General features: G+C 48.4%; 13 protein-coding genes across 13 annotated transcripts; 3 read left to right on the forward strand and 10 right to left on the reverse strand.

Annotated features, from left to right (window-relative positions):
- Positions 1-19: 19 nt before the first annotated feature.
- On the reverse strand, positions 20-352 carry E1B28_009729 (uncharacterized protein; the record flags this gene model as incomplete). Its single annotated transcript, XM_043154642.1, has 1 exon — positions 20-352. The coding sequence occupies one exon, from the start codon at positions 350-352 to the stop codon at positions 20-22; it is 333 nt and encodes a 110-aa protein (XP_043007097.1).
- Positions 353-1114: 762 nt separating this feature from the next.
- Positions 1115-1579, reverse strand: E1B28_009730 (uncharacterized protein; the record flags this gene model as incomplete). Its single annotated transcript, XM_043154643.1, has 1 exon — positions 1115-1579. One exon carries the CDS (start codon positions 1577-1579, stop codon positions 1115-1117), a length of 465 nt encoding a protein of 154 aa, XP_043007098.1.
- A 357-nt stretch (positions 1580-1936) lies between these two features.
- Positions 1937-4142, reverse strand: E1B28_009731 (uncharacterized protein). Its single transcript, XM_043154644.1, has 9 exons — positions 3794-4142; positions 3678-3735; positions 3497-3598; positions 3355-3424; positions 3200-3296; positions 3048-3141; positions 2852-2971; positions 2054-2796; positions 1937-2000 (listed from the first exon to the last, which is right to left on the reverse strand). Exons 1-5 carry the CDS (start codon positions 4032-4034, stop codon positions 3216-3218), a joined length of 552 nt encoding a protein of 183 aa, XP_043007099.1. The 5' UTR covers positions 4035-4142; the 3' UTR covers positions 1937-2000; positions 2054-2796; positions 2852-2971; positions 3048-3141; positions 3200-3215.
- Positions 4143-4501: 359 nt separating this feature from the next.
- E1B28_009732 (uncharacterized protein) lies at positions 4502-4903 on the reverse strand (the record flags this gene model as incomplete). Its single annotated transcript, XM_043154645.1, has 1 exon — positions 4502-4903. The coding sequence occupies one exon, from the start codon at positions 4901-4903 to the stop codon at positions 4502-4504; it is 402 nt and encodes a 133-aa protein (XP_043007100.1).
- Positions 4904-5022: 119 nt separating this feature from the next.
- Positions 5023-5803, reverse strand: E1B28_009733 (uncharacterized protein; the record flags this gene model as incomplete). The annotated part of the gene is made up of 5 exons (XM_043154646.1): positions 5023-5100; positions 5153-5222; positions 5272-5373; positions 5433-5490; positions 5551-5803. 5 exons carry the CDS (start codon positions 5801-5803, stop codon positions 5023-5025), a joined length of 561 nt encoding a protein of 186 aa, XP_043007101.1.
- A 410-nt stretch (positions 5804-6213) lies between these two features.
- On the reverse strand, positions 6214-7091 carry E1B28_009734 (uncharacterized protein; the record flags this gene model as incomplete). Its single annotated transcript, XM_043154647.1, has 3 exons — positions 6214-6649; positions 6705-6914; positions 6976-7091. 3 exons carry the CDS (start codon positions 7089-7091, stop codon positions 6214-6216), a joined length of 762 nt encoding a protein of 253 aa, XP_043007102.1.
- Positions 7092-7812: 721 nt separating this feature from the next.
- On the reverse strand, positions 7813-8156 carry E1B28_009735 (uncharacterized protein; the record flags this gene model as incomplete). Its single annotated transcript, XM_043154648.1, has 2 exons — positions 7813-7908; positions 7962-8156. 2 exons carry the CDS (start codon positions 8154-8156, stop codon positions 7813-7815), a joined length of 291 nt encoding a protein of 96 aa, XP_043007103.1.
- A 2025-nt stretch (positions 8157-10181) lies between these two features.
- E1B28_009736 (uncharacterized protein) lies at positions 10182-11753 on the reverse strand. Its single transcript, XM_043154649.1, has 5 exons — positions 11635-11753; positions 11344-11577; positions 11018-11142; positions 10929-10958; positions 10182-10871 (listed from the first exon to the last, which is right to left on the reverse strand). Exons 2-5 carry the CDS (start codon positions 11472-11474, stop codon positions 10474-10476), a joined length of 684 nt encoding a protein of 227 aa, XP_043007104.1. The 5' UTR covers positions 11475-11577; positions 11635-11753; the 3' UTR covers positions 10182-10473.
- E1B28_009737 (uncharacterized protein) lies at positions 11687-13196 on the forward strand. Its single transcript, XM_043154650.1, has 5 exons — positions 11687-11709; positions 11780-12015; positions 12082-12746; positions 12799-12864; positions 12926-13196. The coding sequence occupies exons 2-5, from the start codon at positions 11895-11897 to the stop codon at positions 13109-13111; spliced, it is 1038 nt and encodes a 345-aa protein (XP_043007105.1). The 5' UTR covers positions 11687-11709; positions 11780-11894; the 3' UTR covers positions 13112-13196.
- Positions 13079-14133, reverse strand: E1B28_009738 (uncharacterized protein; the record flags this gene model as incomplete). The annotated part of the gene is made up of 4 exons (XM_043154651.1): positions 13079-13155; positions 13210-13636; positions 13700-13821; positions 13874-14133. The coding sequence occupies 3 exons, from the start codon at positions 14131-14133 to the stop codon at positions 13260-13262; spliced, it is 759 nt and encodes a 252-aa protein (XP_043007106.1). The 3' UTR covers positions 13079-13155; positions 13210-13259.
- A 1102-nt stretch (positions 14134-15235) lies between these two features.
- On the reverse strand, positions 15236-15637 carry E1B28_009739 (uncharacterized protein; the record flags this gene model as incomplete). Its single annotated transcript, XM_043154652.1, has 1 exon — positions 15236-15637. The coding sequence occupies one exon, from the start codon at positions 15635-15637 to the stop codon at positions 15236-15238; it is 402 nt and encodes a 133-aa protein (XP_043007107.1).
- A 1603-nt stretch (positions 15638-17240) lies between these two features.
- On the forward strand, positions 17241-17540 carry E1B28_009740 (uncharacterized protein; the record flags this gene model as incomplete). The annotated part of the gene is made up of 2 exons (XM_043154653.1): positions 17241-17327; positions 17382-17540. The coding sequence occupies 2 exons, from the start codon at positions 17241-17243 to the stop codon at positions 17538-17540; spliced, it is 246 nt and encodes an 81-aa protein (XP_043007108.1).
- A 1251-nt stretch (positions 17541-18791) lies between these two features.
- E1B28_009741 (uncharacterized protein) lies at positions 18792-19644 on the forward strand. The gene is made up of 3 exons (XM_043154654.1): positions 18792-18913; positions 18974-19009; positions 19067-19644. Exon 3 carries the CDS (start codon positions 19069-19071, stop codon positions 19531-19533), a length of 465 nt encoding a protein of 154 aa, XP_043007109.1. The 5' UTR covers positions 18792-18913; positions 18974-19009; positions 19067-19068; the 3' UTR covers positions 19534-19644.
- The last annotated feature ends 1286 nt before the right edge of the window (positions 19645-20930 follow it).

Raw genomic sequence — 20930 nt, forward strand, 5'->3', positions numbered from 1 at the left:
CCTGTTACTGCCTTTCTAGTTATTGGACTTGAACCCATAGTCTCCGGCCTCGACAATTCCACCGTAAAGTCTGCCGAAGAAGCTCTAACCACAAAGTCACACCATTGGCCAACGAGGGAACTCTTTGTAGCCACAACACCCTTCCACCTTCCGTTGGCGCGGCTGATTTCCTTCCTCGCGTGGAGCTCGAACCGTTACCGTTACGTCGAGTGCACGGCGTTTCACAGGAACGCTTGGCACCGTTGATCATCAAGCGCGGAGTCTCGTCAATGGACAGACCTGGATTGCCGAAGTCGCGAAGAGAAGTTGAAACCCGGCAGTGCTGAAGGTCAGAAACGTCTGGACCGACCATTGGATCACACCATCAAGGCATGACATGGAAGTGTTTGTGGGCGATGTGATCAAGGGGAACTCGTAGCAGTGGCTAAGCTGACGAACATACGGGAGGTCAGAATCCTGAGAGAACTGCATATCTACAGCGGCATAGCCAGGATTATCAGAGAAGAAGCTAGGAGGTCGACATCTCTTGGTTACTCAGTACGCTGGGCAAAACCTCGACCTCTACTGCCGGTTTGGCAGAGGACCTCCTGCAATGGAAGTAGTGGTTGCCTTGCTCAACACCACAATATCCATAGTGCTGGCTTCGTGCATTTGGATAGCCTGACAACATTTGGTTTGTATTAGTCAATGGAAGTCGAAAATCAACGAAAGATTTCGATTGAAAAATCCTCACGTGCACAGCTCAAGCGCTCAGGCTTGGACACTTCCTGTGATTTGCAAACTTTGACACGAATCTCATTTTTTCGGCCCTGCGGCCTTACACCCAAGACGACTACATCTCACTGCCTTCCGAAGGCGAAGAATTGATCAAGTTCTGCAAGAACGCTACTGCATCTTCAACCTTCAAGTTCCCGACCAGGTAAATCAGGTGCTTTTCGGTTGGATTCAAGGATGGTGAGTATTTGCGAAAAGAATTGCAGCAATGTATCTTGTACTACTCTTTTCTCCGGAATAAACAAGTTTCGCGATTGTGCTCGAAATAGCCACAGAACAATTTGTGCTAGGTACACAAGAGCTTTACTACCTACTGCACCGTTGTCTATTTCGATAAACCTTAGCAGCCACAGCCGCACCTAGCGCACCCAATCCCCTTCCCACACGCTGCGTTCGGATTGCAATCAGAGTACGTCGAGCACGACAACCATGGCCCAGAGCCATCGCCATCAGCTGTCCAACACCACTTCCCATCACCAGGGGTGCCACAACTCTTCCAACAGCTTCCTCCTGAACAGCCGTAAGGCGCGTCATAGAAGCACGCTTCATCGCTTCTAGCGGTCAAGGTGCTGGTTGAACTTGTCGCGTTGACATGGTCGAACGGTGCTAGGGATTGCCATGTCTTTCTGCGATCTTCAATGGGATGGTCGGCACATTTACGGATGGTGCCCGCATGGTTGCTCTCGTCGGCTACCATGACACCGAGGGCGCCACATTCTGCAGCGGCATCACTGTTGGGAACGGCGACACAGAGACCCCCAGCGAGCTGGGTGGCGAGGAAGATGATACCAACGGCGAATTTCATCTCTGCAAAGTGGAAATCTGTACGTGCTTGTACGTGAATAGTGGCACGGGATGACCTACCTGAGTGTAAGATATGAGGAGCACTTAGATGGGACTCTAGTTTGTGAAGAATGACACTGTTCAAGCATCTGCTTTTATACCTCGAGATCCACTCGCCTTTAGTAAACACGACCTGACAATGGCTGCACTCGCTGGCCACCGCACAGAACTCGTTGTGTACTCCGAGCGGTTAGGCAATGTAAATGGCCCGCGTGGGTGTGGATTAAAGCTCAAGGACCATGCCCGTGCTTACCGTCTGGGCGCGAATATTCGAATTCTAATGTACTAATTATACAGACACATTACTCTATCAGTGTTCTAATCATGATCCATGCCGGGCCCCGCAGGGCTACAACGCTACAAATTGTTAATTATTAAGGCCACTGCGTGTGTATAAGTACCCACCATCATCATAGTTCAAAGGCATGGAACTGACCAAGAGATTCTGTATTGAAGAGCACTCCCCCTGTGATTTCAGGGTCGAGAACAGTCGTTTCAGGTTCAAAAAAATTGTGGACATAGTGTGAAGCTTGATGTGACAAGGTACTTCAAATACTAGAACGAGAGATCCTCACTACTGCGACCGTATTACCGGTCCCCGCACCCCTCGACAGTGGTACCCGGCTAATGTTCCAGGTGTCCGCAAACGTCCCCCGAGAAGGCGAAAGTCAACGGAGAACTTTGGCCGCTCTAGTGTCAATGGCCCCTCCCACCATATCAGGTTGTTCAGAACTTCAGCAAAACTTCACGTTGATCTCTGCCGTCCATTTGCCTCCCCGTCTCAACCGGCTTTCTTTCAAACCATGTATCTCCAGTCAGGCACGACTCCGAACCAATACCCACGATGCCATGATGACCGGGCACCGAGTACTGAGCGCTGAGCATATATGGCACAAGGTCCTCCTGCAACCCTCGCCAGGCTCTGCCTTTCCTGCATCAAATTCACTACAACAGATCCCCATGAACAGCCGCTAAGATGACTAGAGTCTGCGGCACTGCCTCGGCCCGTCGCGAATGCTGAGTCTTGATGAACCCCCAGAAAAGAACCCAAAGACGACCTGACGAGAGAGACGCTGCTTATAATGGGTAAGATTCAAGAATGAACAGTCCGGACGAGGTCGTCCGGAGAGAAGGAGTTGCGGGAGGCTAAAGGGAAAGGGTTGGAGGACTGTAAGCAACCTGTGCAGTCAATTTACGGTGAACGCTCTGAGCAAGCAATGAGATGGCCACCTACGGGGGTTCCTGCACCGCTACTATAGCTGAGGCGTACATCGTGAGTGGTGTGATTATGGAGAACCTCGGTCGGCTCGTTTTCTGAACTTCCCAGTCCGTCAGGGTCCTGTAACTCTCTAGACTAGATTGTGAAAAGAATCGTTCCTTAGTTGTTTCCGTCGGTTATGGTAGCGTTTGTGGTATACGTCGATCCTTACCGGGTGCTTGGATTCTGGTCGATAGCCTTCTGGGAACACGGGAGATAGCCAAAATCCAGAATAGGGCATCAGGTCTTTACGAGCACTGTACATACTGCAAAATTGGTTAAGGATACTAGTGCTGACTGACAAAAATAAACGAACTCAATTACATTAAGTAGGATAACCCTACAGTTTCGACTTCTCCGAAGGCTGCATCTTGATGTGAACTCCGGATGCCACCAGTCGGTGGTGAGTAATATTCCAAATCTAGTATTTCAGACGGATGTAAGCCAATTGAGGTGCGCAATTCTACTGGACACCGTACCTCAGTTTTGATTGAAGTCGCTCTAGAGCCCATCGTCATCGTAGCGTTGACAATCCGTAATTTATCACCGCTGAAAAAAAGACCCATAGTTAAAAGTCAAACGGTAGGTGATAACTACGAAAAGAAAAGTCGGATTTCCTACACGACAGCAGGAGAATGATAAACCACATTCAACGACTGGGAGACGAGATTGGCTGTTGCCTCATTGTTCAAGGCTAGAGCTGTTGAAGCCATAGACGAACACCTGTATGGGGGGAGGGGGGGTTATTGATGTCGATGAATGAGAAGACGATGTATGGGGCGGTCATGTTCGCTTGGCTCACATATCCACGAGAAAGGCTGAACATCCTCCATGTATTGTCCTTGAGCCATTTATCATGTCTGTATTTCAATCAACCCTTTCAATGACAACTCGTTATTATTGAGTCTGTTAACGCACCATCATGTACCTCCAATTCGCACACAACACGTCCAATCTTTTTCAATTCTTCGGGATGGCACAGAATGGAAACCTCTGTCACAACCATTCGCTTCGCAATTTCCTCCGAGTATCCTCTTCTTCCTTTCGCATGTCGACTGTCGATTGTAGGAAAGACTGTTACTATGATTCTCTTGATTTCGTCTGGGGCGTTCCCAGAAACATGGGAAATGTCAACGCTGTCGTCAATTTGAAGAGGCATGAAGGTTTGAGTTTGATCTAAACGAACAATGCGACAAAATGATGAACAAGGGTTGCCGCCTAACGCTGTAGGTGGAGGCGTTGCTCGTGGTAGACGTTGAAGCACATCGGCAAATGATGAACCCGAACCGAGAACGTACTCAGTTGCTCAGGACAGAATTTCAAAGAAATAAAAAATGATTTGACTCCAGTCGAATGTTCCGCCTGTCAGGCAAAGTCGGATATACTACAAATTCGCTAGATAAACGAGATACTTCCGTACGAGGGGATTTTTCTCCGAAATGATACACCTCAGCTGTGACAATCCTGGACTTTGGTGTCGCACGTAGGTTCTCCATAAACCAATTGGCACAGAAGGTTTGAATGGTACCGGAATGAAGAAAACCAAGGGTATTGAGAAGGTCAATCTGATGTCTGCTGGCCAGCCGGTATTCTTGGGAGGAGAATGTCGTTGACAGATCCAGACGGTCAACCCTCTCTGACCGAAGTACTCTGCCAAGTTCCGTTGGGTCTGACCCACGTTATCTCTACAGAGTAAACTGATGGTGCTTGATGCAAGGACGGGATATCGGCGGACATGAACATGTTGAATTCGGCGACCGTGGGCGGCCAGTTCGATCGAAGGAGAAGCCAAGTTGTACCACGGTACTCAAGAAACGAAGTGCTCGAGCGCTCCGCCAGTTCCCGCCAGTTTCTAAGTAAAGATACGGAGGAGATTGCATCCATTCGCAGAGCGGCGCGCCAATAACACACATATCGACTTGCGGTAGTTGACTCTCTTGCACCATTATCTTTTCTATAAACTATGCCAGTGCTTCTACTGCTCCCCAAAGTATCTGTAACATGAACATGTACCCGATACTGATGCATGACCTACGATAAAGCGGGTCTCGAAGCAACCCATTGGCTGGTGAATGCCTGTACGGAGTATATTGGTCCAACTTGCACGAATGATAACCATATGAAAAACGCACCCAAGTACGTGATCCCTACAGTTTCGACTCGGACGGCTGCATCTTGATATGTACCCCGGATGCCACTAGTCGGTGGCGAGTAGCATTCCAGATCTATAGGACGCGTTACTGGAAAGCAAACCCGTAAAAACTCCTGATAACGTACCTCAGTTCTAACTGACATCGTTCTAGACCCCATCGTCATCGTAGTATTCACTATCCTTAATTTATCTCCACTAGAAAAGGTTGAACGGCTATAACCACCGAAAGAAAACATCGACTTACACAGTAGCTGGAGAGTGATAGACCATGTTTAACGACTGAGAAACATGATCCACCGATCGTCCGTTGCTCAACGCCAAAGCTGTTAAAGCTATTGAAGAACATCTGGCGAATGGCGTTGAGAAAAAGGGTCGGTGTTGAGCGCGAGCTTTGCCCCCACTCACATGTCCACGAGATAGGCCGAACACCCTCCATGTATTGTCCTTGTTCTATTAACCATATCTGCATCGAAAGGCCAATGTCAGTCCTTTCAGAAACTAGTCTATAGTAACCACCACACACCATCATGCACTTCCATCTCACACACAACCCGCCCAACCTTCTTCGACGGTTCCTCAGGATGACTGACAATCGAAACCTCCGTCACCACCATCCGTTTTACAATTTCATCCGAGTATCCTGTTCCTTTTTCGTGGTCTCCGTCTATGGCGAACATCGAAACGGAGGGGTATGCTGCGACTCGTTTAATGATGTCTGGAGCGTTGCCAGAGACATGGGAGATGTCCAGGGTTTCGTCGACTGGTATGACGGGCATGGGAAGTAGGGGAGCCGAACGGGGTTCGGTTGAAGATGGACGTAGTACTTAGCACTGCATTGGAACAATCGGTTAATGACAAAACCGGGAGCCGGAGTAGTACTGGTATTAACTTATGGTGCAAGAAGGAATAAGAGTGCGAGTGCTCGTTGATGCGCTGACACTGCGAAGGTGAATTCGGAGAACTCGGAAAACTCAAATAAATTAAATTATGATCACAGAGTACATACATCGAGAGTGTGAATACAACCAGTATTACAAGCATGTATAAGTATAATAATACACGAAAGCGTACAGATAAAATGAATAGCATCTAGCTAGGAATAAGTAAATAACATACATACAGACGCATACTATACATAAATCATACTTTTGTCAACAAAGAAAAGGAAAAGAAAGACTCATACTACTCAAAATCCATCTAACAATTCGAAATGAAACTGCCGCCAGTCCAGCTCACCAGGGTCACTCCATTCCGATTCCTCTGGCAGCGGGAGTGAAAGGTCTTTTTCGACACTCGAGCCCAGGTCTAGTTCCCTCTCCATTTTACCCAGGTAAGAAGAGGGCACTGAGTAGATGGACGAATGTCGGCGACGAGGGTCGGTAGGGCGGCATGTGGGTAATGTATGGACTGAGGTCGGTCTTTCTCTTTCTCGCTTAGTGAAGGAGCTATCGCGAGTGGTAGACGACGGTGAGAAGAGAAGAGTGTTTCGTTTCGAACGACTAAAAGAGGATGGACTCTTGATATGGATGGGAGAGTCTGCGAGTTCAATAAAAAACGACTTTGACTCTGGCGATGAGCTGAACGGGTCGATTGTCTGTGGCTGAAGTGGGGATTTTTCAGCACTAAATAAAGTCGTTCAATCCACTGTGTGCGATGGCGAGGGAGGTAAAAACTTGCCATGAATTTCGTGAAGTCGATCTCTGAAGCCCAACCCTCGTCCATAGGTCGAAATCGACAAAAGATCGGCGCCGCCTCTCCTTCACATCGGTGGCGTTCGATGCCACCTTATCAAAAAACCTGATCACCGAGTTACGACGCTTTCTAGAGACTTCGGGAAGTGGCCGCAAGGGATTGGTACATTCACAATCCTGGCAGATGGCATACTCGCTGAAGTGGGGGGAGGGGGAGATTCGATGATAAGATAACAAGACACATTGATCAAACTCACAGGAAAGGATGGGGAAAAGGCTTGTTGGCAAGGGGTTCTCCTGTCCCGGGTGCACGGATGGCACGGTAGCCTGAAGAAAAGAAAGCAGAATAGCCACCTGAGCTCTGCATGACCATTAACGACCGAGGGGAGGGGGGTTATTGATAGAGCTGACTGCGACTCCACTTGCGGTTTAAAAGCTTTTCTGTGGGGTCGCGTAAGATTTAGGCTGTGGTAATGATATGTAAACATGATCATCAGCAGATATCGGGGGACATGTCGGATTAGCCGCCATGAGTCCCTTATTCCCATCGTTCCCTTTCCCATACTGGATAAGGGTAAGATATCTCTTGCTTAAATTTATGGCGTCTGGGGCGGTGAATCATCCTGCGACTTGTGCGAGAATGACGGTAAGTCCACAGAAATTCTCCCAGCGCTTTGCCTTTCGCCAACGGGGATCGAATGGGCTTTTTACACAGGATCGAACCAGTGATATTGTTCCGAAATATGTAAACCCGCTATATTAGCATAGGGGTTAGTGATAATAGATTAGAAATGTCCGGGGTAGGAACAGGAGGGGGGTTCAAACTTGTAAGATGACCCCTGGAGGAAGCCCGCAAACCCATGTGAAGAGCCGAGTCGCCAGTCACCGGACGAAGGAGGAGCGAGGTGTAGTAAAGCGCAACTGTGTCCATCATGTTCTCAACAATACTCGAAACTGCATCATATGGTGCACAGCGGACCGACAGTGGCGATACCTAGGGAGAGGAGCCTTCAGAAGGTGATTGACACTGGTAATGATCAGATACAACTCTATACGAATGGGGACAGATATAGGCATACCAAAGAGAGTGATAGTTATCTTCTAGTAGTGTTCTGGGCCTGTGTGCTTGCTTGGGCCAGCCTATCTTTTTGCGCTTCAGCTATCACTCTTCGTTGATTGAAGTATTCAATCTGTCGACCTCCAAGATGAGATGCCGTTGAGAGAGAGAAAGAAATGGACGAACCCAGCTTTGAGCACAATTCTTTTGATATGTTTCGTTCTCTGATGTACAAGCACCCTTGCTTCGTTCTTCCCCGGCTTTCACAACGCCGACTGTGTCTAGACACGAGAAATACGCGTCCCTAGCTTCCCAACATTTCTGTCGATCATCCCGTGATGGTGCTTTTGGTTCTTCAGTCTTGGAAGAGAATGGCCACATGAGTAGATTGACAGAACACCGAGAGGTGTCGAGGAGTCGAGACGGAGGAATCCGGGTCAAAATCGTATTGCTGACATAATTGTCACACAGATACTCAGAGTGCAGTCCATTGCGCCAGTTCCTCAACTCGTAGACCTCGCGGGTTACGACCAACAATGATCTACGGTCCCGGTACCTGTGGCAACCGCACCGAACTCCATAATTCTCGGAAATATCACCACTCTGTAACCCGCACGACCGTGTACCGGTACTCGCCCTCGATGTAAGGCTACCCCACTTTAATTTCGAATCAGGGGAGTTGTTACCGCTGCGTCAAGACGGCGCTTCGAGGACTTCGGGCGATGATGCATCTATGGATTAAGCATATATCTCACCTGGGCGCAAAGTAAGAACTCAGGACCCTATTTACAGGTACGTGCAAACATAGAGTAAAGGTGATCCCGGCACTGCCTAGCTGACAATGTTGCAGGTCTAGCCGCTCACTAAGGAGTCGACTGGGACTCGGTCTATAAACCGCAGGTAAGTAGTACAACTTGGGATACAGAGTCCTAGTCAACATCGCTACATTGTGGTTCCCTCTCATCCTCAGCTGGGTCCTTCACGCTGGATAGACACGGTACCAAAGAGGCTAAAAAAATCGTGAGTCACTACAGCTCAGCCAACCTCCGTCCGACTCGTCTCTAACCGCGGATCGCTCTCGGTTTCAACGGCTTTAACAACCTGAATCTCGGTCGTAGGACTATGAGGAGTTGCTGTGAACCATACTCAACGTCGAGGCGGCATAACCGAATCAAAGCCCGGATGAGCCCAAGATCCTATTCAATCTCTCGTGCTTTGGTTCCGCTGCGTCTCCGTTAAGGCTCTACAGGACTACGTTAGCGTGTCTGCCATGTCACTGACTACGCTTTTTGAACGTAGTAAAATCGGTACGCACAGGATCAGTCCGGATAGATGAGGCGAAGCACTAAATCGATCAGCGTGCCGCAAAGAATGACATTTTAATGCAATTTTAATGAGATGGTTGATCGAGGTACCTCTGAAAAGGATGGGCTAGAACGTCGGTTGAAACCCAGACGTTGAATATCAACGGCCGTCACTCACGATCCTCGTCATGGCCACCAAGTAGAATAGTCACATCGGACGACAGCCCCAATCAACCATATTCTCAACATAATTTAGCACCACCGGAAAAGTTTGTTAGAAAGGACATGTATCTGAATCATCATGTATAATCCCGGCCGCACTTCCAAAGGTTGAGCTGAATACGCTCTCTCCCGCTGACAACGCCGTGGAGTTATTCAAGATACCTGCTGAAGAAGAAAACAACTCCTACCAAGCTGACACCAGTTCCAGAGCGAGCTGGTTGAAGGCGAAAGGGCGCCAGACCATCATTTAGGTGCAAAGACCTTTCTTGGCGCGGACTTACCGGCACACTGGACGTGAACGAGTCTATCCTCCTGTGCTTCTCGTTCTATTCTCCTGTGCTTTTGTCCACGAGTTCCTCCGAAAACCCCTTGATCATGATTTGAAAAAAATCAAGATAGCACAATCGGACTCGAACAGAAGATCAAACCACACGGCGTGGATACTGATGCGTGTGAGGATTCTGTGCCACCAGTGGAGTGGGCTCCCCAGGAGATAGCCTTTCTGGTGCCTGTGACGAAAATTCCCCAGAGAAACAAGAGATTGCAACCAGACGGCGTATATACTAATGCATGCGAGGATACTCTAGACTCCGAAGATGGTGTTGTAGTTTTGGATAGCCTTTCTGATGAAGAAGACCAGTTCCGCAAGGGTTACGATTGCGACTGGGAAGTTGGCTGATAGCTTCTTGGAAGAGCATGACACGACCGGTGTTCAATCCCGAAATGCTCACTGCTGAGGTGCGATATGATTTGAGGCCGGAGAGGAACAAGTCAGCTCAGCTCAACGGGCGCCTATTACTTTTGTGCGAAGCGTTTTAGCATATAAATTTAGTGCAGCCCATTTTGATGTATCATTGAGGGAGAATTCCAATCATCCTTCTAGCTGCGAACATCGACTGCGCATGGACAGCCATGTATCATGATACGGGAAACTATCAATGAGTTTCAAAGTAAGGTTCAAGTAATATATGTATTTCAGAAAGAGCGTGTATTGAAAGTTCAACAAGCCAAAAAAAACATGACACAAAACCCACACATAGGCTCCCCTTTCGTAAGAACGAAAAGAACAGATCGGAACAGTAAAAAGGAATAAAAACAGCTAGGGTATACTTACATACAACACTTCCATTCCGCACATCAATCAAATACCAAAAAGGCTCTCATATCACAAATCAGATTGCCAACAGCGCTGCCCCAATCATCCCACATATGGTACTCAAGAACGATCCAGAAACATGGGCAGTCATAGCTCCATTACCGCCCTGAGTCTGAACTGGCGAACCGCTGTCTTGAACAGTCAAACTGGCGGTGGGCTTGGTTGTAAAGGTCGGAGTTTGGATAGGAGGAACGGAAGCTGGGGTGCTGATGGTAGTGACCGTGTTCGTGTCCGTGGTGACAAGGGTCGTGGGGGTCGAAGTCGTTGTTGGTTGAGTCAGAGGAGTGGTCTCTGAGGACGAGGTCAACGGCGTCGTTATACTGGTGGTTAGATCGCTGGTTGAACTAGAAGTTGTGAGGATAGAACTGGGTGAGGAAACCGACGATGTGTCGGTCGCAGTTCCGGAGAAGGTACCTGCCATAGGATCGTATTAGAAATTATATTTTTTCCCATCGGAAAATGCTCGCTCACCTGTGGAGGTGCCTGTTCCAGTTGTCGCATCTGTCAGAAGAAACACGTTAATTGAACATGCAGTCACAAGGGTAAGCACGAGCACGCACCACACGCGTTCTGTATAATCTGCAAGCTCGTTGCGGCTTCTTGAAGATCTTCACAGTTTCGGCTTATGCAACGTTGGACGGCGGAGAGGAATGGACGCGATCCACAGAGACATTGTAGGTCCGATCTGGTGAGTTGGAATAGAGGAGAAGTCAGCTCATTGACTTGGACTTGAGGTCAGTTGCATCAAGGTTGAGAAGCCCAGCATAATGGTCCCTCCACTGTTTGCTTTCGGGCCCGCGACATGCATCGCGATAATGCAAAAACTCCCCAACAACGAAAAGCATAAGAGTGACCAAGGTAGAAGAAAGAATAAAGTACAACTCACGCTGTACACCCAACTGGTCCTGTGGCAGTGGTAACGCACCCTTGTGCGCACGCTGGCAAGCCAGAAAACTGTGCAGAAGCCCGACCAACCAATACGGCTACGATAACAGCTTGAAGCTTTCGATATGCCATTTTTTCTGTGCTGACGTGTCCGACGTAGAGCGAAGAAACGGATGGAGGGATGGATGTCGGATGGAGAACCGTGGGTATATGGGAATGCAATGTAGATCTTTTCCTGATTTACGCCGCAGGTTCGATCAGCTGATGGAATACATGGCAATGATGAGCTTACACTCCAAACAAGATTGCTAGACTGATACTGGCTCTTCAGGAAATCATCGAATAATCGAATAAAAATCAGTCAAAAGTGCGTTGACGCCTTGAGCAGATAAGATAAGAAATTGACGGAAGTTGCCTTTATTTGTTTCTGACGTTAGAGCCAAATATTAGCCTCGCGCATCATCCGAGGACCGTGAACGAATTTCCTTGCCAGCTCGAACGTCCTCAACGTGTTTCTGACCCCCATCCCCCATTTCAGCAGCAGTAACCACGATGTCTGCTGCAGCAAAAGCCGAAGCCCGTCGTAAAGCAATCCTTAGCAGAGGAACTGACCGCCTTGCCAAACTCACAACGTCAGCTAGAGGGGAGGATGCGCCGTACATGCGGCACGAGAGTACGTCTCACATCTTCTTTTTGATTGTAGAATTGAAGATGTCTGACAACTTTCCTTTACTTATAGGTCCACCTGCAGGATCACACTCATCGAATGTACGCAATTTCGTAGGAGAAGAGAGTAACATGCCAACACCACCTGCTCGAGCATCACCCGGACCTACGACCTCTCCGTCATCTCAAAGAAAACCATCCACAAATCAACCGGAACCTGATGTATCTGCATGGTCAGAGGAACAGCAACAGCAATTCTTGCAAGCCATAATGGGAGGGTTCGGAGCGCGAGGTGGACCTGATTCTCCAGGTCAGCCTGCATTAGGCGGTACCCCTGGAGCCCCTCAGATACCGCCATCGCTTGCAGATAATCCTCTCGCAGCAATGCTTTTTGGCGCAGCCGGAGCTCAAGGTGGAAACGGATCTATACCACCTTTTCCTCCGCCTGGAATAGGCTTGGGTAAAAGTCCAGCTATGGACGGTGGTATTGGGACTCAGGTCAAGACAAAGAAGCAATCCAAATTCCAAAAATTGATGCCCTTGGTCCACTTGGTCGCGATTTGGACGTTATTGGCGTATTTTGTTCTCGTGAGAGAGCCCGAAGCACATATAACGCTGCGTGGGGAGGTCGCGTCTGACTGGAAGGGGGTATGGAGAAGATGGGCAGAATTAGCTTATAGAAGTCCATATGCTGTCGTGGACTCTACCGCAGGTCAAGGGTGGACAGTCGCAGTCTTGGTGAGGTCTATCACACTCTGACAAAGCATTGTATACTGAATTCCCGTAAAAGCCTTTCTTCTGGGCGTTCATGGCCCTTCAAATCGCGCTTCACTCGACGCGAATCTTCAACGGATTTGTGAGTCTATCTTTTTTTTTCTGTTTCTATAGATCCGTTGATGAATATTTCACACTCTTAGGATGCTGCCCAACCACCTGCACTGCTTGCGATGGTGTTACCCCATCTTCCACCGCCCTTTCCATCTCTCATTGTGAATGGCTTAAAATACATCCATATGGGATCAACGTTACTAGACGACCTCGCAATACTAGCCGTTGGAACTGGTTTTGTGATTTGGATTGCTGGGTTGCTCAGTTCGAAGTGATACCCTTTTCTCTTGTTTTGATAGCGTGTAATCACGGTTGTTAACTGGCGTGTGGTGTAAATTCATTAGAAAAGTTGATCAGCAAGTTCTCGGCGTACGTTATTACATGAGTTGTGAAGTACCATAATAGAATGAATCAGCCATACTATCAAGGTAGTACAGCAGCCGCACCCGTTTTCGTCGTCAGATTGGACAAATCAGCTTGTGATGTAGGAGCTTCCTTCTTTTTTGAGGCGTCCAAAGAGATCCTTTTACTGGGATCCTTCTTCTTCTCAACCTTCTTTTCCTTTGATTCGGGAGGATGTGTTTCACGGTAAACTTTGAGATTGGGAAGGGGGAGCATTCCAGTAGGAGGAAGAGGCGTTGGTCGTTCGATTTCCTCTCCTTGAACGAGAGGATGCCCTTCTCTTTGCGCTTTGTTCTTCCATTTCCGCCATGGATCACCGCCTGCAACTTCCATGAGCTCCTTAAGAATATTCGTCGACCATTTCTTGTGCATATCAATAGTTTTCAGTGTTCCATCCTCTGAAACGAAAAAGACAAATTATTAGTATCAGACGAAGTCAGCACACGCTTAAATCACGGCACCTAATTGAAGTTCCATCTCAGGCCGCCACTGCTCTTGTGCTGTTTTAAGCACTTTCTCAACCTCTATCTTCAACGACGGATTCGCATGTCGTATTCTAGGAAGGTCCTCTTTCACGAAATGCCTGTGTGTACTATCAGTTTCGACTGACTTAGCGACTGGTTTAAACCACGAACCGGGCACCAAAATGGTCATTCCGAAACGCGTATGAGAGTCGTATTGCCCGAAGGCCAAATAATGAGAGTCTTGGTGAGGAATGGAGGTGTTCTAGTATCTTTGAGAGGCGAGATGGCCCTATGGTTACTTTGAGTTTGCGAACCATGACCGTGATGAACGCGAAAAGGACCCGGCGAGTTGTACTTAGTTTCCCGCGGTATATCCCAGTCTTCGGAGAACCCTCTGCTGCAAAAACGACCTCCAACGAACCGAATGCCATCTTGGTATGAATGTCGAAATGCCAATAAATTCAAAGCTCTCTGGGTGACTATGTACTGACTCCACAACCCGTATCCCCTCGCCTGATACTCTTCAATCCGTAGCGACCAATTCTTCATGGTGGCCAGTGAGTACTTGAGTACTGACACTATCCTCTCTGGTGTTCAGTGGGCTAGGCACACGCCAACTTGAGCGCGCGAATCCCTGAAATCTTTACACGAAGGCATCATTGTCCATCGGTCGATGTACAGTCCAGAATGAAACCACGCACGGCCGGCGAGTCGCGACATGATGCATGACATTTCACAGTGACCACCGAATACAATCGCTATGGAAGGACATATCGACACAATTTGGAATCTTCAATCGAGTGGACAATGAACTGAATTCTAAGCCGTTTTCCCGACATGAATATGCGCGAGAAACCGACATCCTGCTTGTCTGTGGTTCAGTCCTGAAAGTATGGTATCGTTCATGGCCACAAATGCGGACGCTTTGACTTCAGTAGAAGAGGGGTCCTTACCGGTATCGCTAGTGATCAAGCTCTGCTCTCTGAGGATGGAAGGGATACCTTTCTGGAAGCTCGAAATCCTTGTTTAGGTACAGGATCGGACCAAGAAAAGTAATTGAAAGAAGAGATCTTTTTGAGAGAGGAGAAATACGCACATGGAGGACATCTCAGACGGTGAAGATGCTTGGCATCGTGGAGTCGTCACCAGCGAGGTTAAGTGACTTTGCAAGTCCTGCTCATCGAATAATTCCTTTGGCCACACCTCGATAACTTACAGCATACGTTGTCCATTGATTATATAGATAATACATCCAGTTGTTATGCACGACTACGTGCGAGACTGGTAGTTTTACAATGAGTCCGAAGCCACGGTAATTCCAATTTCGCCCTATGTTGCCCAATCGTAGCTGCCCCACAAGCTGGTAGACCCTTCACACTCCTCAACTGTCGAGGAAGGGCTTATATTAGCTGGAAAGGTTATCCAGCCTCCAGGCCTTGAAGACATAGACTCGAGGACACAATGTCAGGAGACATCGTCAACCGATTGTTGTGATTACGTTGAGCCTTCTCCAGTGTCAGCAAGAAAGACTCATTATTCCTCTTTGCTGCCACCGTGGCCGCCAACGAACAGATTGAATGTTTGAGACTCTTCGATTCTGACGGGTTCAGGAGCAGCAGCAACTTCGGGCTGTTTCCTTCGTGGTCTGCGAGGCAACGCACCTGCCCGTGGTTCCAAGTGCCCCTTTGCCACCGCGACTTCTCCGATGGGTTTGGCCGTGTTAATTTGGATGGATAACTGGTGTCCTCGTCGTTCACCAAAAGAGGCTGAGCGAGGTCGTCGAGGACCAGGCACTGGTAAGGCAGCTCCAGAAGGAGGTGACATGAAGTCGCTTGTTGGGTACAAAGCGAGGACAGATTCAGGGGTAGACGACGGTAGAGACGTACAGCTGTCGAGGGATGATGTAGAAGACGATGAGAGGTTGTAGATCGACATTGTTGTTGTAATGGGAACTTTTGTTTGTCGTTTGATGGAGTAAAGTCAACTTGGTGCAGATTTTTCAAACGACGGATGGAGTTCGAGTGAGAGAAATAATGAAGACCCTTTAACGGGAGAAGTAACTCCTTTATACGATTTTTTGAGGGCCCCTTTCCGTTGGTGGAGTTGACTAGAAATTGATAAATCGCCTGAGACTCTAGTCACCGTGGTTTGTTGACATCGGAATGAAGACTATCCGGTTTCACTGACGCAAAGTAGCCTCAAAATTGAAAAGCTGATGTGACCTCGCGCCCAGAAAAAGTGCTTTCCTGACCCAAGCGTCTCGATCCATGTCCCCCCCCGTTCTTGAGGCCTTGACATTTTCCACGATTGGGTGGTGACGGTATTCCACAAGCGACTAGGATCGAGCTTTGGTTGTGTAGGTTCCCATTCAGTCTGAAATATATGCAGTTGTGTATTGAAGTAGTATGCATGCATCCTGATGCTCTCCATTTCCTGTTCCCTAACCTTCCAACCATTCGTGGCCTTCGTCACCGTGTAGGTTTCCAGTCTTGGTGAGGTTCCAGCGATTGTGAGCGTGGAAAAGTTAGAGATGGTGGTCAGTCGGTGAGTATCGCGTTACAACTTCCCTCAACCTCTCTCAACGTCCTAGGCCCGTACTCGAGTCGACCTTTTCAATGTCATAGCGATGGCTCCAGACTTTCTCAATTGCTTGCCGATGCTGTCGATATCAGTGCCGTCTTCGGCAAACAGAGAAACTCGCCTTTTATGTTGGCGTTGGGACCCATTATAGTAACTCTCTTGTTCATCCATGCTTGATCTCCCGGTAGACCTCCCCACAATCTTTGATCCAAACACTTGCACGCGCAAAGGATTCTGTGGTATCTCGCGTCGTGGACGAGAAACACATAAACTGTACTACGAGCTGCACGGAAGTGGTGATAACACACGTCGTCTTCATCAATGGATTAAACACAGGCTTGTTTGCATGGAATTTCCAACTGGAGGCATTGGTTTCTCGTGGAGGATATTCAGTACTAGTATTCGACCCTCGTGGTGTGGGTTACTCGAGCTATCCGACGGGACGTTATACGTACGTGGTCAGCTTTACATTTTTTTCATATAGCCGTTGAATAACTATGCCTTTTATAAAGAATATCGAACATGGCGGAAGATGTCGTCTTTCTTCTTGATTTCATTGGATGGACCGCGAAACACGAACTCGATATGCCAGGGACCAGTTTTGGCTTTTGGCGGAATGGTTGCACAAGGTGGGCATGCATGCTCCTATATCCTGCTGTATCCGTGTTTATTCGTGGAACGAGGTGGCTTCTCGCATTCCTGCGAGGGTTGCATCGCTTGTCCTGGCAGTCACAACTCCTGGTTCAAGATGGGTATGGAACAACCTTCCACCAGTGTGTTCAAATTTAGTGTTGTTCTAAGTCACTCTTCTGACATCGTTTCCACAGTGGAAAGTTGTGAAATACCTTTTACGGTACACCAGCACACATATGTTCGAATATACCTCCCTATACCGACATCTTTGCTCTGACCCAGCATTGTCATCGCGACTACACTCGAGAAGAAGGTTGATGTTGTAATGGAGATGCTGTTCCCCGTTGCATGGCTCGATAAGATTTCCTCTTCCGATTCCAGACGGAGAACGAACCGCCAAGTCCAGACCGAGGTACCTTCTGTGTTGTATTTTCTATGGCACACCCTAACATGAACGTTACCTCAGGACGAACTTCGCCGGGAGCTGACGACTCATAAGCAGAAATTCATCGGTACTATTCTTCAGAGTTGTGCGGCCTTAACTCACTACATGTCCCGAGAGGTCTTGAAATCATTGGCACCACAGTTCCTCGAATTATCGTTGTATGTGGAGACGATGATCTGATGCTTTTCCGGGATTCGTTAAGGCTCGGGGACGCGATACCAGGAGCGGAACTACTGCAGTGGGAGGTGACTGGACATGGAATCCACTTTCAGAGACCGCATGATTATTGTGAATTGGTGATGAGAACACATCAGGAGGCAAAAGAGAAGCTGTGAGCCTGAGTTGAAATACATTCTAAAGTCATTCTACGTCCAGCTTTCTCCTCCGGGCCCGACATATCCGATCTAAGCATTTACGACCCTCAGCCGACTGTCCCAAGTTTACCCCATATCTGCGCAATGTCTATATAGTTCTGGAGTGACTCTATCTCACCGCGGACTGGTCGCATCCGGGGTTCACATCAAGATGCGGCCCTCGGAGACCTGGACGAGGTCGTCCGGACTGCTCATTCTTACCCACTATAGGCAGCGTCTCTCTATCGCAAGGTCGTCTCTGGGTTCTTTTCTGGGGATTCATCAAGACTCAGCATTCGCGACGGGCCGAGGCAGTGCCGCAGACTCTAGTCATCTTAGCGGCTGTTCATGGGGATCTGTTGTAGTGAATTTGATGCAGGAAAGGCAGAGCCTGGCGAGGGTTGCAGGAGGACCTTGTGCCATATATGCTCAGCGCTCAGTACTCGGTGCCCGGTCATCATGGCATCGTGGGTATTGGTTCGGAGTCGTGCCTGACTGGAGATACATGGTTTGAAAGAAAGCCGGTTGAGACGGGGAGGCAAATGGACGGCAGAGATCAACGTGAAGTTTTGCTGAAGTTCTGAACAACCTGATATGGTGGGAGGGGCCATTGACACTAGAGCGGCCAAAGTTCTCCGTTGACTTTCGCCTTCTCGGGGGACGTTTGCGGACACCTGGAACATTAGCCGGGTACCACTGTCGAGGGGTGCGGGGACCGGTAATACGGTCGCAGTAGTGAGGATCTCTCGTTCTAGTATTTGAAGTATCTTGTCACATCAAGCTTCACACTAAGTATGTCCACAATTTTTTCGAACTTGAAACGACTGTTCTAGACCCTGAAATCACAGAGGGGCCCGGTGCTCTTCAATACAGAATCTCTTGGTCAGTTCTATGCCTTTGGACTGTGATGATGGTGGGTACTATACACACGCAGTGGCCTTAATAATTAACAATTTGTAGCGTTGTAGCCCTGCGGGGCCCGGCATGGATCATGATTAGAACACTGATAGAGTAATGTGTCTCTATAATTAGTACATTAGAATTCGAATATTCGCGCCCAGACGGTAAGCACGGGCATGGTCCTTGAGCTTTAATCCACACCCACGCGGGCCATTTACATTGCCTAACCGCTCGGAGTACCCAACAAGTTCTGTGCGGTGGCCAGCGAGTGCAGCCATTGTCAGGTCGTGTTTACTAAAGGTGAGTGGATCTCGAGGTATAAAAGCAGATGCTTGAACAGTGTCATTCTTCACAAACTAGAGTCCCATCTAAGTGCTCCTCATATCTTACACTCAGGTAGGTCATCCCGTGCCACTATTCACGTACAAGCACGTACAGATTTACACTTTGCAGAGATGAAATTCGCCGTTGGTATCATCTTCCTCGCCACCCAGCTCGCTGGGGGTCTCTGTGTCGCCGTTCCCAACAGTGATGCCGCTGCAGAATGTGGCGCCCTCGGTGTCATGGTAGCCGACGAGAGCAACCATGCGGGCACCATCCGTAAATGTGCCGACCATCCCATTGAAGATCGCAGAAAGACATGGCAATCCCTAGCACCGTTCGACCATGTCAACGCGACAAGTTCAACCAGCACCTTGACCGCTAGAAGCGATGAAGCGTGCTTCTATGACGCGCCTTACGGCTGTTCAGGAGGAAGCTGTTGGAAGAGTTGTGGCACCCCTGGCGATGGGAAGTGGTGTTGGACAGCTGATGGCGATGGCTCTGGGCCATGGTTGTCGTGCTCGACGTACTCTGATTGCAATCCGAATGCAGCGTGTGGGAAGGGGATTGGGTGCGCTAGGTGCGGCTGTGGCTGCTAAGGTTTATCGAAATAGACAACGGTGCAGTAGATAATAAAGCTCTTGGGTACCTAGCACAAATAGTTCTGTGGCTATTTCGAGCACAACCACGAAACTTGTTTATTCCGGAGAAAAGAGTAGTACAAGATACATTGCTGAAATTCTTTTCGCAAATACTCACCATCCTTGAATCCAACCGAAAAGCACCTGAATTATTTGGTCGGGAACTTGAAGGTTGAAGATGCAGTAGCGGAGTAGAATAGATAACAATGGGCCCTATTATGAGGTTCAAATTAGATTTGTGATAGAAAGTGGTTGTTCGTATACACATGGTTGAACATGATACAAAAACGAGCACTACAACCTTCTTGACAGAATCGATTATCGACGGTACCACCATCCAACAATAATCAGGTGGGCCACTAGGAATTCCAAGCCGCCGAGTTCTCGATGCTGCGGAAGTTATAACTACCACTTGCGCTGACTCACCATCGGATATCGTCAAATACCGACAGAGTCACCGTTAGTAGAATCAGTGCCGTGGAGGGGCTGGAGAAGAAGGTAGCTGGATCATCTGCTGGTACAAGTTAGCTCAAAAACTGAAGTGACCTTGCCGCCAGGAAAATTACATTCTGCCCCGCATTCTTGAATCCTAGTCCATGATTTGATGATCGATTTAATTGCAGCTCAACACAGTGAAGGTGTAGGAGCCGACAAGGGCCACATCCAACTTTTGATGAGCGTCATTGTTGCAAAACGTGTCGCAAGTTATTGGCTCCTGGCGATGGATAAAATCAGAGGTTGTGGAAGGGAAGAAAGGAATTAGGCGCTCATGCGCCCGGTTATCACACTTCCTTGATCCTCAACTCCCACGATGTTCCAACAGCCTCGTATCGCACGGTTCTGTTCTTATTTGTCTGGACAGCGGCATATATTCAAATACGTCACGAACGAAAAACACAGAAAAACAACAAGAAAACACACAGGGAAAATGTAATGAAATCGAACTTTTCTTTGTGGATTTAACGTGGGCATCAACCGCAGGACCAACTTTACCCAAGTGGAATCCAGCAAGAGAGGACTCGGAAAGGACGTATACACCACCTGAAGGAATACTTTAAGTACTTACACCACGTTGGATGCTTTTTGTAGGACTTGAGACGCCGCAGCTTCAGGTTCTCGCGAACGGGAACGATCCAACCCACCAACTCGTAGCCCGCAAACGTCTTGCGTTTCATTGAATACTGTTCCGCTTGTAGGAACGTGATCAAGTACCTAGGTATCTAACCTAGAAAACATGCTGCAAAACTTGACAGGCTACTATTAGAGTCCACGGCTTGACCCTTCTCTTTGATCATCCACATCTCCAAGCTCCTCAATCAACTTTGGGTGTTTTGACTTGTAGCTGTGGCATAAAG

Source organism: Marasmius oreades, chromosome 6, assembly GCF_018924745.1.
Source record: "Marasmius oreades isolate 03SP1 chromosome 6, whole genome shotgun sequence".
NCBI classification, from domain to species: domain Eukaryota; kingdom Fungi; phylum Basidiomycota; class Agaricomycetes; order Agaricales; family Marasmiaceae; genus Marasmius; species Marasmius oreades.

Bases quoted from the DNA above. Each gene is read 5' to 3' on its own strand.
- E1B28_009731 (XM_043154644.1), bottom strand. From the start codon at position 4,034: ATGCCTCTTCAAATTGACGACAGCGTTGACATTTCCCATGTTTCTGGG. The intron at 3,599-3,677 runs GTGAGCCAAGCG...CCCCCCATACAG, and splicing joins TCAGCCTTTCTCGTGGATAT to GTGTTCGTCTATGGCTTCAA. The intron at 3,297-3,354 runs GTACGGTGTCCA...CTGAAATACTAG, and splicing joins CGACTTCAATCAAAACTGAG to ATTTGGAATATTACTCACCA.
- E1B28_009736 (XM_043154649.1), bottom strand. From the start codon at position 11,474: ATGGCATATCGAAAGCTTCAAGCTGTTATCGTAGCCGTATTGGTTGGT. The intron at 10,959-11,017 runs GTGCGTGCTCGT...TTCTTCTGACAG, and splicing joins GATTATACAGAACGCGTGTG to ATGCGACAACTGGAACAGGC. The intron at 10,872-10,928 runs GTGAGCGAGCAT...ATCCTATGGCAG, and splicing joins TGGAACAGGCACCTCCACAG to GTACCTTCTCCGGAACTGCG.
- E1B28_009737 (XM_043154650.1), top strand. From the start codon at position 11,895: ATGTCTGCTGCAGCAAAAGCCGAAGCCCGTCGTAAAGCAATCCTTAGC. The intron at 12,016-12,081 runs GTACGTCTCACA...CTTTACTTATAG, and splicing joins GCCGTACATGCGGCACGAGA to GTCCACCTGCAGGATCACAC. The intron at 12,747-12,798 runs GTGAGGTCTATC...TTCCCGTAAAAG, and splicing joins GGTGGACAGTCGCAGTCTTG to CCTTTCTTCTGGGCGTTCAT.
- E1B28_009741 (XM_043154654.1), top strand. From the start codon at position 19,069: ATGAAATTCGCCGTTGGTATCATCTTCCTCGCCACCCAGCTCGCTGGG.